This window comes from Anolis carolinensis, chromosome 2 (genome assembly GCF_035594765.1).
Source record: "Anolis carolinensis isolate JA03-04 chromosome 2, rAnoCar3.1.pri, whole genome shotgun sequence".
NCBI classification, from domain to species: Eukaryota; Metazoa; Chordata; class Lepidosauria; order Squamata; family Dactyloidae; genus Anolis; species Anolis carolinensis.
Window position 1 is genome coordinate 89,235,399 of NC_085842.1, and position 23,390 is coordinate 89,258,788.

Here is a 23,390-nt window from a genome sequence, read left to right on the forward strand (position 1 = left end):
ATTTTTCATGACCCTCACATTCAGTTAGGGGATCACAAATAGGATCATGACCCATAGTTTCAGAAGCTTTGTTCTGTACAGCCAAATCCACCTTCATTTCAATAAGACCCTTTCTCTGTTTGCTTTTTTAAAAGTGCCTATAAGAGTTACTTTTGTACTACCACTTCTAGAATCCCACAGGCTGTAATGTCTATAGTGACTGAGGCCCCTTCTACATTGCCATATAAAATCCAGATTATCTGCTTTGAAATGGATTACATAGCAATGTAGACTCAAATAATCCATTTCAAAGCAGATAGTGGATTATCTGTTTTTATAATCTGAATTATATGGCAATTTAGAAGGGGTCCCAGTTATCAATTTTTTTCCAGTCATGCTTGATGCATGACTTCAACTCTGTAAGAACTGTGGGTTCAGAGACCAGGCATGCCTAAGCTCTAAATGACCAAATGAGACATGAGTGAGTTGAAGGCTTGAATAATTTCAGCCAAAAGAGGATGTCAAAGAGCCTACACTCTCAAATCAGACATAAAAGCAGTGAATACATACAGAGGCATTTATCGAGATTTGACGACGATTCAAACAATGGGCCTTTGCCACCCTGGGCACTTATTGGTGCATGTTGCAATCCACAAGCTGATTGGTTGAGGCATGCTGTCTGCTGCTGCAGCTGATTGGTTTCCTGGACTGGTGGGGACATTAATAAACTGTCATTGCTCAATTAGGAAATTGTGGCTGTTTTCTGGGTCCATCTGTGATGGTTATGTAGGGGAAAGCAATGTGGGCAGGGCTGGGGTTGATAAGTGCTAATGGTTTAATCCTGCCAACCCTGCTTTGAGAATGGATCTGGGCTGGGGAGACAGTGAGTACTGACATACCTGGAAAGGTTCTCAGGGAGGGTGTTGGGAGGCTCCATGACCTCTCAGGCTGCCCAGGGGTTAGTTCATTGTTGGGTACAAAGGTATATTGTTGGCTAGAAAGGTGATTGTGGCATCTGCCTGAAGGAGTAATGGAATTACTCCTGTACCCCCCCCCCCCCCCCCGGTGTGTGCTTGTGTAATGTATGGATCTGGAACAAAGGCCATCTTTGGGTGTTAGCCAGTTTGTGTTTCTAGGGAACAGGGTCATCCTCAGAGGTTAGCTTTTGGGACCCCTCATGGTATCTTCCTTGGCTACGGGTTTGGAGTCCAGGGGTTTCAACAACATGACAGAAGTTATAGAAATTTTTAGAAAGAGGACCTCTCAGCATGAGTCATGCTAGAAGATTTAGACATTCCTAGAAAGGTGTTTGCTCAGGTAAAAAAAAATCATTTCCTAATTCATGGTTTTTCACTTTCATGGGGGACCTGTGCCTCAGTCTAACCTCAGTAAATGCAGAAGGTTGACTTTAGCTGAAACTGTAGGCTGTACATGGATGCTCTTCACATCTTTGCTACACTCCTAATCTTGCATATTTTGTTTTCTCTATTCTGCCTGCATTTCACAAGTCCATGTAAGATGCAAATGTACAGATGCACTCATATGTGTCCTTAACTCTTGGGCTGAAATCTTCTCTTCCCATCAGAACTACAGTGCGTCACACAACAACAGAAAAATATAGGAGGTGGCAGCTGGTGAACAATCAATGACAACTATATTATTCTTTGTGAAATATGTTATATCTGTTACTTTGGTCTATGTATGAGGTTTGAGACTGATAAAGCTGGGTACAAAAAAGGAGTGCTATAGGCCACTAAAGCCTAGGTTTCTATTCTTACCAGTAAGAGAAGTACAGAGAATGAATCTTTACTTGTAAGAAGGGATTAGCGTCAATTCATTTTAGATGCATCCTGAAGCCTCTGCGAGCTGCATCAGGACTCTAGTTACTATTACAGCTCTAAGGCAGGCCTCTAAACAGGTTTAAGTGGGGAACACATGGAATGCAGGAGGGGGAGCAACATATAAAAACCAGAAGCTTTCCTGAAAATGGGTTAGATAGGGCTACTTAGAAATAGAGATGGAGACCAGGGCAGACAGGAAGGAATTAAATCTTGAAAAGAGTTGGATTGGGCCAGTTTAGGAAGAGGAAAATAGATCAGATCTCAGTAGGATTTTGAGAGTAAAGAGTGTAAAAAGAGTTCAAGGAGAGGTGGTATTTTGTTTTAAGCCAAGGTGCACTATCAATGTAAGGCTAGATTTTTTTATTTGTTACACAATAAGTCTTCACTATTTTATTTTCTATCTATTGATGTTTTCTACATGTCTGCCTGGAAGTTTTAATTTAGTGTAAAGTGGAAGAAGACAATAGGATAGGAAGGACAAGAGATCTCTTCCAGAAAATCAGAAACATCGGAGGCAAATTTCAGGCAAAAATGGACATGATCAAAAACAAAGATGGCAGGGACCTAACAGAAGCTGAAGAGATTAATAATAGGTGGCGAGAATATACAGAAGAGCTGTATAAGAAGGATAATAATATAGAGGATAGCTTTGACAGTGTGGTGAGTGAATTAGAACCAGACCTCCTGAGGAATGAGGTTGAATGGGCCTTAAGAAGCATTGCTAACAACAAGGCAGCAGGAGACAACGGGATCCCAGCTGAGTTGTTTAAAATCTTGGAAGGTGATGCTGTCAAGGTGATGCATGCCATATGCCAGCAAATATGGAAAACACAAGATTGGCCACCAGATTGGGAAAAAATCAATTTATATCCCCATACCAAAAAAGGGAAATGCTAAAGAATGCTCAAACTTTCTCAAACAGTGGCACTTATTTCCCATGCCAATAAGGTAATGATCAAGATCCTGCAAGGGAGACTCCAGCAATACATGGAGCGAGAGTTGCCAGATGTCCAAGCTGGGTTCAGAAAAGGCAGAGGAACCAGAGACCAAATTGCCAATATCCGCTGGATAATGGAGGAAGCCAGGCAGTTTCAGAAAAACATCTACTTCTGCTTTATTGACTATTCTAAAGCCTTCAACTGTGTGGATCATAATAAACTATAGCATGTTCTTGGTGGTATGTGAATACCAAGTCACCTTGTCTGTCTCCTGAGAAATCTGTATAAAGACCAAGTAGCCACAGTAAGAACAGATCACGGAACAACAGACTGGTTCAAGATTGGGAAAGGAGTGCGGCAGGGCTGCATTCAACTTGTATGCAGAACACATCATGCGACGTGCGGGGCTTGAGGAATGCAAGACTGGAGTTAAAATTGCTGGAAGAAACATTAACAACCGTAGGTATCCAGATGATATCACTCTGATAGCCGAAAGCGAGGAGGAGCTGAAGAGCCTTATCACCAAGGTGAAAGAAGAAAGTGCAAAAGCTGGGTTGCAATTAAACGTCAAGAAAATCAAGATCATGGCAACTACACCTATTGATAACTGGCAAATAGAGGGAGAAAACGTGGAGGCAGTGACAGACTTTATATTTCTAGGCGCGAAGATCACTGCAGATGCAGACTGCAGCCAGGAAATCAGAAGACGTTTACTTCTTGGGAGGAGAGCAATGGCCAACCTTGATAAAATAGTGAAAAGCAGAGACATCACACTGGCAACGAAAGTCTGCATAGTCAAAGCAATGGTATTCCCCATAGTAACCTATGGATGCGAGAGCTGGACCATAAGGAAGGCTGAGCGAAGGAAGATAAACGCTTTTGAACTCTGGTGCTGGAGGAAAATCCTGAGAGTGCCTTGGACCGCAAGAAGATCCAACCAGTCCATCCTCTAGGAAATAATGCCCAGCTGCTCACTGGAGGGAAGGATATTGGAGGCAAAGTTGAAGTATTTTGGCCACATCATGAGGAGACAGGAAAGCTTGGAAAAGATCATGATGCTGGGGGGAAAGGAAGGAAAAAGGAAGAGAGGCCGACCAAGGGCAAGATGGATGGACGGTATCCTTGAAGTGACTGGCTTGACCTTGAAGGAACTGGGGGAGGTGACGGCCGACAGGGAGCTCTGGCGTGGACTGGTCCATGACGTCACAAAGAGTCGGAGACAACTGAACGACTGAGCAGCAGCAGCAGAGCAGCAATTAATCAGGACACCACTCATGCTTTACCATACTCAACACATGCACCTGTCCTGTATAGGTAGCTTGATACCAGAGATTTAAGGATCTTCAGGGTAAAATAGCAAGTTGAGCAACAGGAGTACAGTGTAAGGTTTGAAATTACAGAATCAACCTGGAAAGGACTATGTACACAGGTTTTTATTTTTTCCCTTTGCTTTTCATATCAGAAATGTAAAAGCAGTTGCAAAATAGTAAAGAACAGGAATGGAAGAAGAGAAATATTTACTTCATAAATTAAGTAATAGATATGATCGTTTAAATGGCTCATCACCTCCCAAAGTTCAAGGTCTAGAACAGGGTGGAGAACTAGTGGATTAACTAACAAAAAAAACTATTGGATTAGGTAGCCATGTTGGTACCCCACGTGTACTTGAAGGGCCACCCCTTTTCAAAAATTTGAACCCCCAATTTTCCCAACATTCCAAAGGGGTAGTGTTTTTTTTTATATCAGAAGCAACTTGAGAAACTGCAAATTACTTCTGGTGTGAGAGAATTGGCTGTCTGCAAAGATGTTGCCCAGGGGACGCCCAGATGTTTTGATGTTTTACCACCCTTGTGGGAGGCCTCTCTCATGTCCCCACATGGAGCTGGAGCTGATAGAGGGAGCTCACTCACTCTCACCAATTTCGAACTGGCGACCAGTCAGTCAGCATTCCTGCCGGCACAAGGGTTTAACCCACTGCACCATCAGGGGCTCCAAGGGGTAGAATGTAATTTTGTAACATTTTATTCCTTTTGGCCTTCTATTTTAAAAGGCCATTGGTTTTAAAAAAGCCCAGGAGGGGCATAAGTATGGCCAAATTGCCCCCATACTCCAAGTTTTGGTGCAAAAAAGTTAAAAGATGGAAAATGAAGGGAAGGCTATAGGACAGAAAATTGCCCCATGGGATTTATGCTGCCCGTGGGCCAGTTTCCCCAAATCCACTTTAGAATACCTACCCATACTACTAAACACTTTCACAAGCTAAGACATCCCCTTCACACAAAGATCTGCTTTGGGCCCATTAATGGCTACCCTTGCAAAGGATAAAACAGCTGTGGCCCCACTATTCCCTGTAAGAAAAGGAATCCTGCCATTGATTAACAGTTTCTTCATCCCACCCTCATTATAGTGTTTCTGATTTAAAGTGAACCTATCACAAGTTTTCTTTTGGCAGAATTTGTTTGGGAGGTTGCCTTTGCCTTCCTCTGAGACTGAGTATGACTTGCCCAAGGTCACCCAGTGGGTTTGTATGGCTGAGCAAGGATTCAAAACCTGGGCTCCCTGTATCCTAGTCCAATGCTCAACCCACCACACTATGCATAGGAAATTTTTGAGCGCTAGGGACTTTCATTGCTATTAGTAAAACACATGTAGCAGATTCAGGCTAGTTGTTACAGCCCAGTCTTGCTACTCACTTCATTCACAGTAATTAATAAGCAGGAGCTGTAGCAGCAGCTCTGAATTTCAGAAGCAAGCTTGATATGATCACTATTCTACAGGCTAGTCCCAGAAAGCCACCTCATTGACTTTCAAGTCAGCTCTGTAGCATCCCTAACCAGCAGACAAGCTGTTTTAGAGCAGGAAGCAGCCACTGCAAACCCTTTCAGTTCCAAGGTTCCTCGGTTGAGAAGACATCAGCTTGCTAGAATCTGACTTCAGGAGGACAGATACACATTTAAGTACTAATACCCTGTTTCCCCTAAAATAAGACATCCCCAGAAAATAAGACCTAGTAGAGGTTTTGCTGAATTGCTAAATATAAGGCCTCCCCCGAAAGTAAGACCTAGCAAAGCTTTTGTTTGGAAGCATGCCCACTGAACAGAACACCAGAGCATGCAGGATCAGTAAATGTAAGTACCATAGAGTGTTGTACATGGAAATATTGGTAGTAACAAATTCTTGATAGGATTCACAGTTTGTCTGGTTATGCTGGTTTGTGATAACAACTACTGTACAGTATATAATAAAGGTTCATTTTTTTGTTCAACAATAAATGTGAATTCTTCTTCATGGAAAAATAAGACATCCACTGAAAATAAGACCTAGCGCATCTTTGGGAGCAAAAATTAATATAAGACACTGTCTTATTTTCGGGGAAACACGGTAGCACTATGTAACACAATTTTTGTTCCTGGGTTATAAATGCCATTTCCTAATTGGTTCTATCATAAAAACATGGAAAAGGTTTATTAAACTGCAGAAACTTTGTTTTTGTGGGACATCTTAAGGCACTTTTTGCTATACTTTTTCAATGAATATCTCATAGCATCTCAACCAATTCAACATAGCTTGTAGCAGCCACAAAAATGGCGTTTCTAGAGTATAACAGCTACTTTCAAAGTAAGTACCGCACAATTAAACAGAAAATAATGCTTTCAAACCAGGAATAGATTTTTTTTTTCAAATTTTGTTTCATAGTGTAGTTGTAGTTAGTTAACCAAGCAAAACCAGCTGTGGGATATAGACTACCTAATGTGAGCCAAGAGCTGGGTCTCCAGAAGGCTTCCTTCTATTTGGCTCTGAACATACATAACTCACTGTGAGTGAGTGCTTTTACAGAAATGTCGCTTCTTATAGAGATGCTGATGACAAATCTTCCTTTCATCAAAAACAAAGTCCATACAATGACAAAGGAAAAATTGACATAATTGTGGAAATGCCACAGGCATACCTTCATGAATGAAAAACAGTCCGGTTTTAAACACCCAAGGTGGTTTCCACATATTTCTTGCAAAATAAAACAATGAGTAAATTAGCCAAATAATGACTACATAAAATAAGGATAGTTGCAAATTAAGAATATAAGGTGATAGGTGAGTTGGTGTGCATTTTGAAGGCCATGTGCTATAAAAGGACCAAGCTTGAGAGGTTTGTATGGTTGTGTGGAAACAGGTCGTGTCATTGTTACACCACAATGACACCCCCAAGAGGATTTATAGTTTGCCAAGGGATACTCAATAAATATATTTCTATAAATTTTACAATACTTTTTCAAACTTTTGTTATTTTGAAACATCAGAGATGAAGAATGGACTGGCAGCAGCTTCACCCCTCCAAAAAGACTTTATCATTCTAACCCTTTAATACATTGTATCTGTTTTCAGTGTACTGTATCTATTTCTTTTATATAAAATGTATAAACCTCTTTATAAAATGTAACAAGATATAGCCCAGAGGCAGTCACCTCTTCATAACCCTGCTGAGGCATTTCTGTGAGAGCAAGAAGGTTGGGCAAATCCCTCTGGCTATTTCCTAGCCAGGCAATCATCAGAAATTCATTGTTCATACATGAATGAAGTGATAGGTAGCTTCACATGCCAGCCGAAATAAGCCCTGGATTATTAGTCTAGCTAATGGTTCACTTGAGGCTGAGAGATTGCTGACAACAGAAGCAAAAGTTCAGAGTATGTACATTTGTTCAACCTCTTTGACAGCCCAGCTCTTGATTGCCCAGAATCATCACCTTTTGTTTTAGGAGCCTTCCACCTTTGCAGAAGCTCCTATCTTTGTCAAATTTGGAACTCGTTATCATTTCTTTGGCATTGTCTTTACAAATGACACCTCCTTATGGGGATGTTCCATCAACTGATTGGCTGGCCGGCCAATCCTGAGCTGTCACTTCCCTATGAAAGGGAATCCCTGCCTGGAGGCTTTTAAACAGAGGCTGGTTGGCCATCTGTCAGGGTATTTTGTGCTTTTCCTGTAGGGCAGGGGGTTGGATTAGATGACTCATGTGGTCATGATTCTACTCTATGATTCTATGAGGCGATGTCAGCATTGCCCTCAACCAATCAGGGTGCAGATCCAGACAGGCCCCTCTCTCAGCCAATCAGGGAAGGGAGCAGGAGTTTTGAATAGCTTTCAAAAGACATCTTGCTTTCTCTATTTTTTATGCTTGTGCACTTTGAAGCATCCTCTTGTACTTGCATCCCTTTTGGCCAAATTGAATAAACCTCTGTGACTTGTCTTGGTAGGAAAACCTGGTAGTTTTCCTACCAAAATCTTTCCAAGAACAATCAGTTCATCACTCAGAAAGTCATAAAGAACCCAAGAGTAATACAGAAAGATGTTCAGACTGTTGTAATGAGTATTGTGATTCAACAACCATGAATAGACTAAACTATTCTGCTCATTGGGGAAACCAATTCTCTGAAAGTAACATTTATTCACATCTGAAGTTAGCTAAACATAACATTTATTATTCCCATGGTTTTTGGACAGAGTCAGAGGGTTTTATTTCTTTCTTTCTTTTTTTTTTTTTGCCTCTATGAGATATATTACACTATGTTTAGTGAAAAACACTGAGTTCAAATAGTATCTCATCACAATCATCTAGTATGGTGAACTAAGTGCAACACAACAGTGATCCTAAATATACATGTAGATCTATAACAATGGTGTAGAAGAATAAATCCTATGTTTTTCAAGGGTCTTTTCAAAGTCTGGTTTTAAACTCCATCAAAATGTCTCAACAAAAACAGGAGTCAGTTCATGAAAAGAAGTCCTCAAAGGTTACTGAATTGAAACCATTCCATAAGAACAGAGGGTCAAAATTCAGATGTGAGAGATTGACCAACAGTTAAAGGAATCCTTCCTTAAAGTCATTGCTGCTCAAGAATGTGCCACCACACACTGACTCTAAAGTCCCATACTTTTCCATATATGGCTATTGACTGCTGAAACAGTTGAAAATACATTTCATGTTGTTTAAACAGGTTATGTATTGCCTTTTATCTAGGATTATGGAGTCAGATGCAGATCTAATAACATTTTGGGATCATATATTTCTCCTCACCATTATATGCTTGTCTCAAGATGGAAAACTTTTGGCCCTCCAGATGTTGCTGAACTGCAACTACTATCTGCCCTACATGGCATAGTCAATGGTGAAAGATGGTGAACGTCTCAAACAGCTGAAAGATCACAAGTTTCCTGTTTCTGACCACTTGCCCTTAAGACAAGGGAAACAACAAAGTGAACCAACTGTGGTGCAAAGATGAGTGCAGCAGAGACAAGAGAAATACATGTCAGGATGCTTAATCTGTTGTCCAGCTATGAAGAAGTTCTCATTTTCTCACATGGACACTGGGATGAATGGTAACTGTGTACAAACTTTAGCAAAATACATAGCTCCTGCTCTTAGCAAGCTTTCTTTGGGAAACCCACACAAGGCTACCAGAACAAATAATAAAACTGTTTTTCCAAAACTCCAATCCAGGCCACTGACAGAAGACCGTGTTGCAACACTTTAATACTGACAGTAGATAAATGTCATTTTCTATCATAATCATCTCCAACCATGCTGTAATGGTAGATATCTCCAATAGTAAAGCTCCAAGCTGTTTGCTTCACACCACAAACTTGTTCTTCATGAGGGACCCACTCTTGGTGGCTGTGTCAGCATGGGCTTGGTAACCAATCACCACTTTTGAAGATAAGCCCAGATGCTCCTTGTATATACGCCTGAAAGAGAGCACATGAATGTTGTTTTGTGTCTGGGGTGTTTTATCTCAGCTTGTCTCCTCTCTGTATCTACCCCTATTATACTTAACCTGCCATTCCAATGAAGACCTCATAACCAAAGTTTCAGAACACTTCCATAAATACATGCCGCATGTACCTGGCACTTTTCATATACAAACACATCAAAGTAACCCATGGAATCCCACTTTACTTTACTTGTTACATGTTATGTATATGTTCTACCTTACAGAAGGTTGACATTAGATTTCTTACATATTGCTCAACATCTTATAACAAAAGGCAATACCAGGTACCCAATATGAATGACTGCATCCTGGTTCTCTGCCTCCCGGGTCCAGATAGCAATCTTATCTCCTTTGGTGCGTATGTTGATGACTGCCCCACATACATCATCGCTGTAGTCACTGAACATTTCTCCGATCAAGCACAGCAACTGAAAAAAATGACAGAAAGAAAAATTGTAAAGTTCACATGGAACCTTACATATGTTCATACTTGCATGGTGCATTATGGCTATATAACATTTTCCTGGAACTTTTCCTATCTGCAAGGAAGAACCATACCATATGAACAAGAACCAAAATGAGTACAAGGACCAAAATTAAGTCTAGCGGATACCGGATAAGGAAGTGAGGAGAGGAGAAGTACCTATTAAGCTTATGAACACCATCTAACAAAATATTTCTGGAAATGTTATTAGCCAGGAGGGCCAACGGCTGCGAGATCCTGGGATAAGTTTTTAAAAATAATTTTGCCCATCTTTGGATATTTCCTCTTCCCTTTGCCCTATGTTATGCTGCACATCACTCTTAACATACTACCATGGCTTCACCTGCCAAGAGGAGAGAACTTGGAGGGCATCCGTATTTCCTTAAGAGAGATGAACCTCAAATCCAGGCCAGACACCATGTCAAAATCCAGGGCAATAGCACATTTCAGAATGAAGACAGACATACAGTGTTCCCTCACTACTTCACGGTTCTCTTTTCGCGGATTCGCTGTTTCGCGGTTTTTCAATAAACTCTAAAAGAGTATTATAAATCATAAAAAATTACAATTTGCAGCTTAAGGAAGGGAGGAAGGAGAAGCCAAAGAGAGAGAAAAGGAGCCCAAGCGGCAACAGGAGGAGAAGGAGGTGATTTATCAACACACGATTGGTTAATAAAGACTTAAAATAGTGTATAACTACGAAAATAATGTATAAATATTAAAATAAATTTAGTGTCCCTACTTTGCGGATTTTCACTTATTGCAGGTGGTCCTGGAACCTAACCCCCATGATAAGTGAGGGAACACTGTATATACAACAGAATTCTGTTTACTTACAGTCTCTAACCAGAATCGGTCAAGCTCTGTATGCCGCTGCTGCTTGGCTAACGTGATAAGCCAACGACCACCACACTTGTTCCAGTTATCTTCCCACATAGGTTCAATGCCATCCTGTCCAGAAAAGGTAAAATGACAAGAAATGCATGCCACTTCATTACATGTGAGTTACTCATTCTCTTATGTTACACAATGTTACAGAGTATTCTTTTTCTTTTAGAATAAGCCAGATTCCAAGTAAGCTGTTCAGATCCTTGAGGCTTATGGGAAAGTACAGACAATGAGAAATCTTTTCACTGCAGTCTAAGAAAATCTTTGTTACTCACCTTCCCTCAGGAGGCTCACATAGTGTGTAACAAAATGGGAATGGTGTGATAAAATACATACCAAGATTACAGTGGGGATTTTAGTGTTAGTGTTGTAGGAGGTTCATCTACCTTTCAAAGGCAGTATGGGAAAAAAATACTCATCTGCATCGTGTAGGACAGGTCTTACCTTGAAAAGGGAGTAGTCACAGCCAGAAGTCAATTTGCTGGCCAACTGGATATGGCTATACAGCCTGACACCTCAAAGGAAGGAAACAGACATGTCAGTAATTCAGTAAGAGGATGTGAGCAAATAGCTTCTGGTTCCCAACAGAAATGGAGGATATCTCGTAGATGATTTTCCTTGGAAAATGTATTTGCATTAAACAGATGCATACTGCCTGCTGCAAAGCTATATGTTAGGAGACATTTAAATGCAAAAGAAATGTTGCCTTGCAAATGTATGGTGCTAAAGAATGTGTGCTGAAACCTCTAATGGAAAACAGCTTTGACTGACATTGTGTGTCTGTTCATCTCACAATCTTCTTTACCTAGCCTAGACATCAATGGTATCACTCAAACTAATTCTTTCTCCTGTCTCTGTCTTCCACTTACTCTCTCTCACACACAACTTTGATAAGTTACTAGCTTTGCTTCCTGCAATGATTGTGGTTTGGTGAGGGGACTAATTTCCCAAAAGAGAATTAATGCCAATTAAAAAACAAAACCCTTTTAAAACTCAACATGTTATGACACTTTGAATACTTATTTATTGTGGCATATATTTTGGTGTCAGAAGTCTCTTCTTTTTGCTACAAAGGACTAATACTGGAAAATATCTAACCAATCTCTCAATGTACACAAGTTCTTTAAGAGGGATTCAGCACCAAAAGTTTTTTTTTCCTGAATGCCACATTAAGGGAGAGGTTTCTGAATTCTATTACACAGCTGTACTTTTTGACTGGAAAACTTCATGTGTTCAAAAAATTGCTTACAAGTCTACAGTTATTTAAGTTCACCTTAGAAAAAAAGCATCAACCAACCCTGCATCAATAAAATACACTAGTATTAAATTGATCCCAATGAAAAACTTTGGCAAGATGATATTAATGGCATTTATTTGAGAATTAGACATTTCAAGATAAGCAGCTTTGAGGTCACCTGCCCTTCCTCTGAGAAACACAGGCAGTCTTTTATCTGAGTCTGTCCACTAAAAATGGCTCCAGGGCAAGATGTTCCTTTCACTGTTTCAGTAACAATCAGAACTGGAATGTACTCACGCCCAAAAGTCTTCTACAGTGTCAAATTTGGTGACAAGCTGCAAGTTGTCCTGCCAGGTCTTGCTCTTATCATTTTTGAAGAACCATAGGGCCCACCTTCAGGGATGAATAGAACCAAGAATTAAACCACCAGCCATAATTACAATTTTCACACTGGGGAAGATGGGTGGATATAATGATACCGTAGTACTAAACACTGTGTCACAGAGCTATTCATCCTAATCTAAATTGCATTAGGGGTTTTATTGTATTGTTTTTGTTGTTCATTAGGCCCATTTGTGTCATTATTATTATTAGTAGCAGCAGCAGTAGTAGCAGTGTAGCAGTATCATAGAGTTGGAAGAGACCTCACGGGCCATCCAATCCAGCCCTCTGCCAAGAAGCAGGAAAATTGCATTCAAAGCACCCCCGACAAATGGCCATCCGGCCTCTGCTTAAAAGCCTCCAAAGAAGGAGCCTCTCACACTCTGCGGCAGAGAGTTCCATTGCTGAACAGCTCTCACTGTGAGGAAGTTCTTCCTGATGTTCAGGTGGAATCTCCTTTCCTGTAGTTGGAAGCCATTGTTCTGCATCCTAGTCTCCAGGGCAGCAGAAAATAAGCTTGCTCTCTCCTCCCTTTGACTTCCCCTCACATATTTATATCATTATCACATATTATTATTATCATCATTATTACTTCACTTTCTGCTCTTAATTGAGACTCAAAGAAGTTCACAATATTAAAACAATACAATTTAAAACCTACTATATGCAAAAAAAATTTAAAGCATACAATTAAAAATAAAAGAGTTAAAATAACATGAACTCATCAAAAACTATCGAAACACAGCACCCCTTGGCTCATTCTTAAAATGTTCTTCTTTAAAAGCCTGCCAGGAGGGAATGAAGGAATGAAGATGTCAGCCAATATGTGTTGGAGTCACTTTTTGAAATAGCTAGAGCAGGGATTATCAAACCTTTTCAGCCACAGAAGCAAACGTTTCTCGTGGAACCCCAATAAATGTTTATACCTTATATTAAATATATATTATATAATATATAAAAATATTGGGCTTGGGCAAACTTTTGGATGCATTGTGTTTTAAAATTTGACAGATGGGCTGAGCCAGTGGCAGATAGATAGAGAGTGTTTATGTGAACTTATTGAAAAAATCATGAGCAAATTCCTATGCACACTGCACAGATCTCATTTGTAGAGAAAAAAAGAAAGAAAGAAAGAAAGAGAGAGAGAGAGAGAGAGAGAGAGAGAGAGAGAGAGGTAAAGGTTTCCCCCTGACATCCGATGCTGGAGGTTGGTGCTCATCTCCATTTCTAAGCCAAGAGCCGCCGTTGTCCATAGACACCTCCAAGGTCATGTGGCTGGCATGGCTACTTAACAGTATTGCAATGGAATACCCCAGGGGCCATCCAGTTCAACCCCTTTCTGCCATACAGGAAAGGCACAATCAAAGCATCCCCCAAACAGATGGTCATTCACTCCTTGTAATAATAATAATAATAATAATAATAATAATAATAATAATAATAACCCAAGGGCCATCCAGAACTACCCCAGTCAAGGGGAGGAAAATAATAGAGAATGAGAGAGAGAAGGAAAGAAGACATTGCTAGGCCCAGACGATAGCCACAGAGTGACAATCCTTTAGGCCAGTGGTTCTCAACCTGTGGGTCCCCAGATGTTTTGGCCTTCAGTTCCCAGAAAACCTAACAACTGGTAAACTGGCTGAGATTTCTGGGAGTTGTAGGCCAAAACACCTGGGGATCCACAGGTTGAGAACCACTGCTTTAGGCAAAGGAAAGCAACCAGGCAGGCAGATGTGTGCAATGGTCAGGCTGGACTAGAGCAGGGGGGAGGGAGGAAGAGGAGAGAAGCATGGAGCCCCTCAGGATGCTTTGTGGAGATCCAAAGATTCAGTGGAGTATGTGTTTGAGAACCACTAAGCTAGAAAATAGGGGTGTGCAATTCAGTTAAACCCCATCCTGTTTTCGGTATCCAAAATTCAGTGGACCCCCAGATCTGTTTTTTTGGGTGCCTCCCAAATTTGGTTGGGAAAAAAATCCATTTTTTGATTCAGCTACCAAAAGATTCGGGAAGATCCGGCCCACTGGCAGCAATTGGGAACTTACGAGGCTCCCCTTTCCATTTTTAGGGCATCAGGCTTAAGAAATCACCCTTTCTGGGATCCTTTTTCCTTATATCCTTCAATAAGACCTGGGTTAAAGGCAATAGGCATAAGAAACCACCCTTACTGGAATCGTTTGCCCTCAACATCTTTTCAATGAAACTGAGTTAAGGCACCCTTTTTAAACACTTATTTCAATGGGATCCACACCACTTGAAGGACCATTAACCATTCTTAAAAATATATAAATTACTTCCTCATTTTATGGTGGTTTTACAAATGGTAAGATACCTATACCCCACATTTGAAGCTTGCCTCGTGTGAAGGACACCATCAGTGGCAGTTTCTTAAGTGTGTAAAAAGTAAACTGCTTGCTGTTTCAGTTAGAAAGCAAGCCAAGCCATGCGGAGCTGCAAACAGCACTGAGAATTTAGATCACCAATTTGTTTCTCCCAGAAACCTGCTCGCAAAAGAAAAATGGAAGCCCAGCTTGGCTAAAAGACATGTCATGGCTTTCTTCTGTTCTGATTGGCTCGACAGGCAGGGTTCACAGGGAAACCCCATGTGCGCACCTGCCTCTCCGTGCTCCACGTGTAGCCAAAAGAAACCAAAAGCAGTCATGTTTGGCAGCTATGTGGTCTGTTGCGACTGGAAAAATATGGCTGCAAAGCCTGTGCTGCCATGGCTGGCCAAAACAACCAGAGCTTGTTTTAAAACATGGATCCATGCACAACCCTACTAGAGAATGAAGGCTGTTCTCTACCCCTCACCCATGTTCCATTCCTCATATATTCCTCATTAAAACATGACAATTTTGTGGCAGAAAATTGAGACTTAACCATTTGTGGGTCTTAGTTACGCCCCTCAACCTTCACTGCAGTGAGAAGTAGGAAGCAAGAGAAGTTAAGGGATGGTTAAGACAAATACAGTAGAGTCTCACTTATCCAACATAAACGGGCCTGCAGAACGTAGGATAAGTGAATATGTTGGATAATAAGGAGGGATTAAAGAAAAGCCTATTAAACATCAAATTAGGTTATGATTTTACAAATTAAGCACCAAAACATCATGTTATACAACAAACTTGACAGAAAAAGTAGTTCAATACACAGTAATGCTATGTAGTAATTACTGTATTTATGAATTTAGCACCAAAATATCACAATGTATTGAAAACATTGACTACAAAAACATTGACTACTAAAAGGCAGACTGCGTTGGATAATCCAGAACGTTGGATAGGCAAATGTTGGATAAGTGAGACTCTACAGTATAAGAGCTTTCATATTATATAGCAAGAATGTCTCCAGAAAGATGATCTTAAAGTGTTTCTTGGCAATAAACACCACTGGAATCACAGCATGTATTTCTTAAATGCAGTCAACCAGGTTCTTTCAAGTAAAGAGGATGTATGGCCATTAAGAAAAGAAGGCTTCAGTACTATACTACAATGGAAATTTTACGGCAGAAATGGTTAACATGGCATTGCTGCCAGTCAGTGAACTCCGTTTTGCTACTCAGCTCATACCTGTTTTGCAGAGGGTGCTTGGTGATGTGCTCCATAACCACCTCTCCTCTCTCAGTCTTGTGCTTCTGCTGCTCTTCGTGTGTGTTTACCTGACATTTGAATGAACAGATTGTACATTATGACAACAGGCATTAAAGTCACCTCTTATAGGTTTGTCCCAGGCTAGAGGTCGCTGGGTAGGCTAAAATTAGTCTGGCAACGAACAAACAAAGCCCAGTTCTCAAACACCTCATAGATGCAAACCATAACACACAATGCTTTCTCCTTTTGCTGTTTATTTTGGTCTTGGGAGACTTTATTGAGAAAGATCTGATAACAAAATCAATTGAGTGAGGGTTTTGAAAAAATACAGTATAAATTGAGAGCTTAAGTCAGTGATAATGGCACAAAATCTATTGGACTCAATGAAGGCTCTTTTGGAAGAAAAATTACAGTGTTTGGGGCATGTTGCAGGTGTAAAATGAACTGTGATAAAATATAAACATTTACTCAAAATATGCATGCCTCCAGAAGAGGAAAATGAATAGTCAACGCACATGCCTGCCTTGGCTCTTTTCTCCTTCACTCCACTTGTCCCATTCCCTCTGTCCACACTAGAGGCCCACTCACCTCACTCCCTGTTCCAGCTCCCTACTGCCTGGATGTGTGAATGGAAATATGGTCAGGCCCAGCCACTCCTCCAGCTTGATTTTCTCCCAGCGACCAAACATTTGAGCATGGACTAAGCCTGACTTAATTGAACACAGTTCAAGATGGACACTGGTGTTATCAATGTTCCTACTGAAATGCCATAGTGTAGCAGTGGAGGTGAGAGCAAATCATCTGCAAATAATTAGATACACAAACATTTAACTGCAAATTTTGGGGGGACAACTACCGTATACTTCTTTCATATATGATAACATTGGCAAAAACATTGGTAGGTCAAACTTGGAAACCAACTGAAGCGCTGACGACAGAAGAATGGGTTGCTAAGGCTGTTGAGTTAGGCCAGGCCTGAACCACTAAACAGTTGTAAAGGGCCAAATGGTTTTTCAAAAACTTCTCTGGGCCACTTTTCCTCCCTCTGTTCCTTCCTGCCTGCCTTCCTGGTCAGGCAGTTGGGAGAAGGGCAAACCCCTTCCACATGTGGCCCATGAGCCATATGTTGTACAGATCTGACTTCGGCCAAATTGCCAACTAACATGGGATTTAAAGAACAAACCAAATGAAGGGGAGGGGAAACTTTCTGAGTAATAAGAAGTCAAATAATGTAATAATCTATGTTAATGGTTACTAGTAATTTTAACAGGAATATTTAGTTGAATCAGTAATGGTAAAATAACATTGCCACCCAAAATATTTTCCCTATTTCATTATAACAGTTTGGGCCCTACCTGTCTTTGAGATCACATCTCCCCCTATGAACCAGCGCGGGCTCTAAGATCTGCTGGGGAGGCTCTCCTTTCACTCTCACCACCATCACAAACATGGTTGGTAGCAAAGAGGGAGAGGGACTTCTTGCTGGTGCCCCCCCCCCAATCTCTGGAACACCCTCCCCAGGGAAATTAGGCAAGCTCCCAGACACAGTCCTCCTTTTATAGGGACTTGAAAACCTGGATGTTCCAGCAAAGTTTTGAGAATGATTAGTCCCTAGGCCCACTCCTTAGTTAATCAAGATAGCACTCTGCCCTGCACCTTATCCACTTCCCTGGCTCTATGATACGTTGTTGCACTATCCCTAGCTCAGCTTTTTTATAGATGGCCACATTCATATTGTAATCCTGGCCACTGGTTTGTTGAACCTTTTACTGATGGAGCTACAGTGAGATGGGTTTAAAAAAATAATTTATTTTTACTTTTAGTGTGTTTTAACAAAGTAATTATGTTGTGTTATATTGCTGAATGTGTCTATTTTGTTTATTGTCTGTATGGTTTTTATCCAGCAACTGAATGTTTGCCTTACATGTTGGAAACCACCCTGAGTCCCTTTGGGGAGATAGGGCAGTATACAAATAAAGTTTATTATGATTATGATTCTAGTTTGAAGGGAGAGGGGAGTAGAAGTCTTTTATGGTTTTGCATTGCAGTTAGCTAGTGTTTTAATAGTGTGCTTTAGTTCTTAAAAAAATACAGAGATTGATTTTTGTCCTTTTTTAAAAAAAACAAAAAAACACTCACCTTTTCCCTGAATGTTTATTACTTGGATTCTGTGGATTCTGAATTGTTTATATTAAAATAAGCTTTTTTTAAAAGGACACACCCGACCAAGCAATATTACTGTGTAAGATGGCAAAAGTATTAATGAAGAAGAAGATATGAGCTATAGCAGTTTGCTTTAACCTGAAACTACTGGGGAAGGTCAAGATTCTATCATTTTCTCACCGTTGGCACCCACTCTCTGAAAATGGTTTCATTCAGAACATGTTGCTAAAATCGAAACAATTCATTTCAGATATCTATGCATCTGTTCCCAGGAATAAGGAAAGCAAGTGATCTCCAACAAAGCAGTTTTCCCAGAGTAAAGGAGCTTTTCTCTGCTTGCTGGGACCCTGGGGGCAACCAGCTTGAAGGGCTCAGGGCCCATTTAAGCAGTTTGCAGCCTCTGTGACAAAGGGTCAAGCGCCCATGGAACAGGCTGAGCTGTCCACAGCTGGTGCCTTCAGCTGTTTCCAGGGGACAGGAAAGAGATAGTAAGGGCACTCGCCTGGTGAAAGGTCAGAGGGATCAAGCACCAAATGCCAAAGCTACTTTCGCACCCTTACAATCAGAGCTAACCCTATCAATAGAAAAAATAACATGGTCATGGAAAGGTAGCAAGTTATAATTACATTTAATTATTACAGTATTTTGCATTATTGTCTGAGATGGGAAATGTTGCTTGAGTGACCTTCTACTGTGCCAAAATAAGTGAAGGACCTTTCATATACACAATAACGACACTATGATTCCTTTTTAATTGTCATGGCTGCATCCTATGGAATCCTGGAATTTGTAATTGAGGAGGATTTAGAATTTTCAGGCAAAGAGTTCTAACAGCTTTAGCCAAATTACAAACACCAGAATTTCCCAGGATGTTGCCAATGGCAGAGAAAGTGGAATCAAACTGATATAATTGCATAATGTGAACATGCTGGGTGGTTTGGGTGCCATGAGGTTTAATTTGGAGTGAGTTGCCATTTGCTCCTCTGCCATATGCAACAAAATTTCTTTGACCGGCTCTGTTTGGCACATATTTATTACAAACTGTGAGGAAACAGACAGTTCTGCCACCCCACCGAAATTAAAAGTGCCCATTGTCATTTCACAAGCCATTCTCAGAGCAAAAATAGAGTGCTCTCTACTGCTCAGATTATAAACTGAGTATATGTACATTGTAGAAATGCAGCTTGGCACTGCTTTAAGTGCCATGGCTCAATGTTATGGAATCCTGGGAGTTGCAGTTTGGAGAGGCACCAGCACTCTTTGACAGAGAAGGTTAAAAACCTTGCAAAACTGCAACTCCTATGATTCTACTGTAACCAATCCTACTGTAGTTATACACCTGCTGGCCTACAAGAGGCAAGATAAATGCCAGCCGCTTGTGGAATCCCTTTCTGAGTACTATATGTGCAAACAGCAAAACAGAGAAGATATAAAAACAGGTCAGCCCTATCTTTCCAAGTAACCTTGGTATAATAAAGAAGCCTAGATCTGTGAATTGGGCCACCAAAATGAAAATATTCAGAATAGTAGAACTGGTAAAAAAAAAGTTCACCCCTGGATGCATTTTGGAAGAAGCCCCCTTTCCTTAGGCAAGTTTACCTGACAAACGGTTTCATTATGAGTTTTGGATTCAAGATTGCCAAAACATGTAAAGTGTTGTTTGAGGTGGTGTACTTACTCTTTGCATCTTATGTCTGCTTCTGGGACCAAATTTTTATAACTAACTTACCAAATGTGATGCCTTCCCAGTGTTTCTGTAAACATTTGATGTGAGAGTTTTCTTTTAACCCACGTAAGGACCTCTTCTATCCTCCTTGTGTGACGCCAACTGCAGGGTCAGTATAAAGCAATGGTTCTCAACCTGGGATCCTCAGATATTTTTGGCCTACAACTCCCAGAAATCCCAGCCAGTTTACCAGTTGTTAGGATTTCTGGGAGTTGAAGGCCAAAAACATCTGGGGACCCCAGGTTGAGAACCACTGGTCTAAAGGCTCTCAAGGTTCCTATGGGATTTATACTACTTTTATTCTCAACAGTCACCTTGCCTTAAACCAAGGTTTCAGAATGGTAATTCCAGAGGTCACAAAGGTATGAAAGCAGAATCCAATGCTTATTTACAAAGGTTAAACAGAAAAGAGCACATTATTTATATATAACATTTAGAACGCCACACTCTCTCCTTTCAGGCTAAATCAAACCTTTAGCAATCAATCACTCAGTTCAAACTCCTTTCTCTCACTCCAACCCTAATTCAAATCCCTCTCAGGTCCCTTCCACACAGCCCTATATCCCAGAATATCACAGCAGAAAATCCCACAATATCTGCTTTGAACTGGGTTATCTGAGTCCTCAGATAATGTGGGATTTTCTGCCTTGATATTCTGGGATATAGAGCTGTGGGGAAGGGGCCTCAAACAGTTTTTCTTTCTTGTCAAATCCCAGGCTGAATGAACTCCATTCAAACTCTTTTCAGTCACAAATAGTTCCATGCAAATTTCCTCAAACTTTCCACCAATCAGTATCCACTTTATCACTCCATTCTTCCCCCAACAGTTTCTTACCTCTTAATAAACCAAAGCCAGAATGGCAAAGATCAAATCAAAATCAAGTATTAGTTACTTTCACTTTCCACTATGGCAAGAGAATACCTTTAACAGCTGTACAAGGAGGAGTTAATTCCTTTAAGTGACCCTTCCTCACCACTAACGTGCAATGATTGATGAGTAGAGCTTCTCCAGCTAAATCTACTCTCCTGCCAGTGTGAAAGGAACAGGAGAGTTTCTGATAAAGCATTCTGAACTATAGGTAGACCTCCCAAGTATTTGATGCAGAGAAGGCATCTCCCCTATCAGCTGCTCAGTACACAAAACTTGAAAGTGCTACTTTTTTGGACTACAACTCTTAGAAATTTTGTGAATTGCAATCCAAAAAAGCAAATTTTCCAAGCCTACTCTGGGGATAAGTATTTGGACAAACCAAATATCTACATAAAACTTCTAATATGCAACTAAATACAGTATGTTTTATGTCATCCTTAATCCAATAGAGCTTAACTCTCGGGTACGTGTGCACAAAACTACAACCATGAGAAAGAAACTGATTTTGCCAAAAATGTCGAGAATTCAAAATGAAGCCATCCAGCCAAGATTCTTCTCCTCCTGCCTCAAACACTTTTCTATCTGCTATCAAGGCCAATAAGGCCTCTGCGTTGAACAAGGAGTTTTGAGAGTGACGGAGCTCTATTTCAGGGACACCGCAGCCCACAGTTGCAATTTATAGCCTGGAGGGAAGAGAAAAGTGGAACTAGAAATCTGTGCTACTTACCATCATAGCTGCTGCCATCTTCTAGAACAACCATAGATTCCACCTCTTCAAATCTCACTTTTATCTAGAAGTCTGCTTTGAGAACCGCCTTTAATGTAGAAAACCTTACTTGTTAAAGAGCCAGCTCTGTTCTTCTTTCCATCATATATCATGGGGGTCAGTGAAAATGTAGAATATACATTTTCTTTCCTTTTTGAGGGCTTGAACACTTTGCTTAGGGCACCATGGAGCACAAGTGATCTGGTCATTTGCTCTCTCTCTAGGGTCAGGCCCACTCCATACCACTTTCTATAAAGATGGCAAGTCAATGGCATTAATGGAACTAGATGTCCTTTTCATGTCAAAATTGTCCCTGTGGAGCCAAGGTGTTATGAAAAGCATGAGCACTAAAAAATACGAAACCAGAGTTATAAAATATATTTCATTTCAAGTCACTAACAAAAAACACTTGTCACTAAGAATTGCATCCAGGTGGATTTAGCCCAGGAATGGGCAGACTTAGGCACTCTGGGTATTTCAGACTTCAACTCCCACAATTCCTAATGGCCAATAAGCTGGGGGATTTTGGGGAATTTAAACCCAAAACACCTGGAGGGCCAACGTTTACCCATGCCTGATTTAGTCGTTTTACAGCAAGGTTGAGCAATCTGTGGCTCTCCAGGTGGTTTTGAATGATTGTTTCTGTAATCCCACACCTTTGACTATGCTGGTTATAGCTGCTGGGGGGTGGAAGCTAAAATATCACCTGAAAGGGCATTGCTCATCTATATTTCTACATTTATTTATATAAATCTATATATATAAAAGGGTAATGAAATTTCGGCCTAGGACAAAACAACAAAACTACACGTCCCAGAAACACTAAACTTGGCAGCACAACTCCTCATCCATGCCTCTGCGTTCATACAACAAAAAGCACCAGCTACTCCAGAAAATGGCCAGGCTTTGAGACTGCAAGGCTATTCACTGCTATTCCACCTGGCCAACAAAGGATTCCCATAAGCCACAGCAACGCGTGGCCGGGCAAAGCTAGTTTTATATATATTTATATACATTTTTCATATATATTCACATTTATATCTTTCCTTTCTTCCAGTAAAATCAAGGCAGCACACACAGTTCTCTTTCTCTCCACTTTATCCCCACAACAACAGTGAGGTTGATTGGGTAGACAAAGGACAAGGCACTCTTTCAATTACGCAGCTCTGACAATGTAAGCCAGAGTTTCTCAAACTGTGCTTCTTCAGATGTTTTGGACTTCAGCTTCCACACTTTCTAACAGCTGGTAAGCTATCTGGGATTTCTGGGAGTTGAAGTCCAGAACACCTGGAGGATCACAGTTTGAGAAACACTAATATAAGCAATGCTCTGCACTGGCTTTCAGGAGAGTTGTCTACTCCTGCTTCACCTAATCAAGCTGCACCATGTGAGAATCACAGAATTATAAAATCACCCAGTTGGAAGAAATTCCAAGAGCCATCCAATCCAACTCCCTGCCACACAATCAAAGCACTCCCAACAGATGACTATCCAGCTTCTTTTCAAAAGCCTTCAAAGAAGAAGATTCCAGTACACACTGAGGTAGTATATTTCACTTTCAAACAGCTGTTACCATCAAGAGGTTTTCCCAATGTCTGTAGTTTGAATCCATTCCTACAAGGGTGCATCTACACTATAGAATTAATGCACTTTGACATTCATCTAACTGACATGGCTCAATGCTATGAAATCCTGGGATTTGTAGTTCTACAAGGTCTTTAGCTGTTTGCCAAAGAGTGCTTGTGCCTCACAAAACTACAA

General features: G+C 40.7%; 1 protein-coding gene across 2 annotated transcripts; it reads right to left on the bottom strand.

The window, feature by feature from the left end:
* Positions 1–8,181: 8,181 nt before the first annotated feature.
* Positions 8,182–22,055, bottom strand: eif4e1b (eukaryotic translation initiation factor 4E family member 1B). Of its 2 annotated transcripts, none has more exons than XM_016997591.2 (7): positions 21,591–22,055; positions 16,083–16,171; positions 12,432–12,527; positions 11,342–11,405; positions 10,847–10,960; positions 9,807–9,953; positions 8,182–9,499 (listed from the first exon to the last, which is right to left on the bottom strand). In XM_016997591.2, the coding sequence occupies exons 1-7, from the start codon at positions 21,606–21,608 to the stop codon at positions 9,434–9,436; spliced, it is 594 nt and encodes a 197-aa protein (XP_016853080.1). In that variant the 5' UTR covers positions 21,609–22,055; the 3' UTR covers positions 8,182–9,433. The 2 variants fall into 2 exon arrangements, with proteins under 2 accessions (XP_016853080.1, XP_003227829.1); XM_003227781.4 differs by having other exon boundaries at positions 9,814–9,953; positions 21,591–21,991.
* Between the last annotated feature and the right edge of the window lie 1,335 nt (positions 22,056–23,390).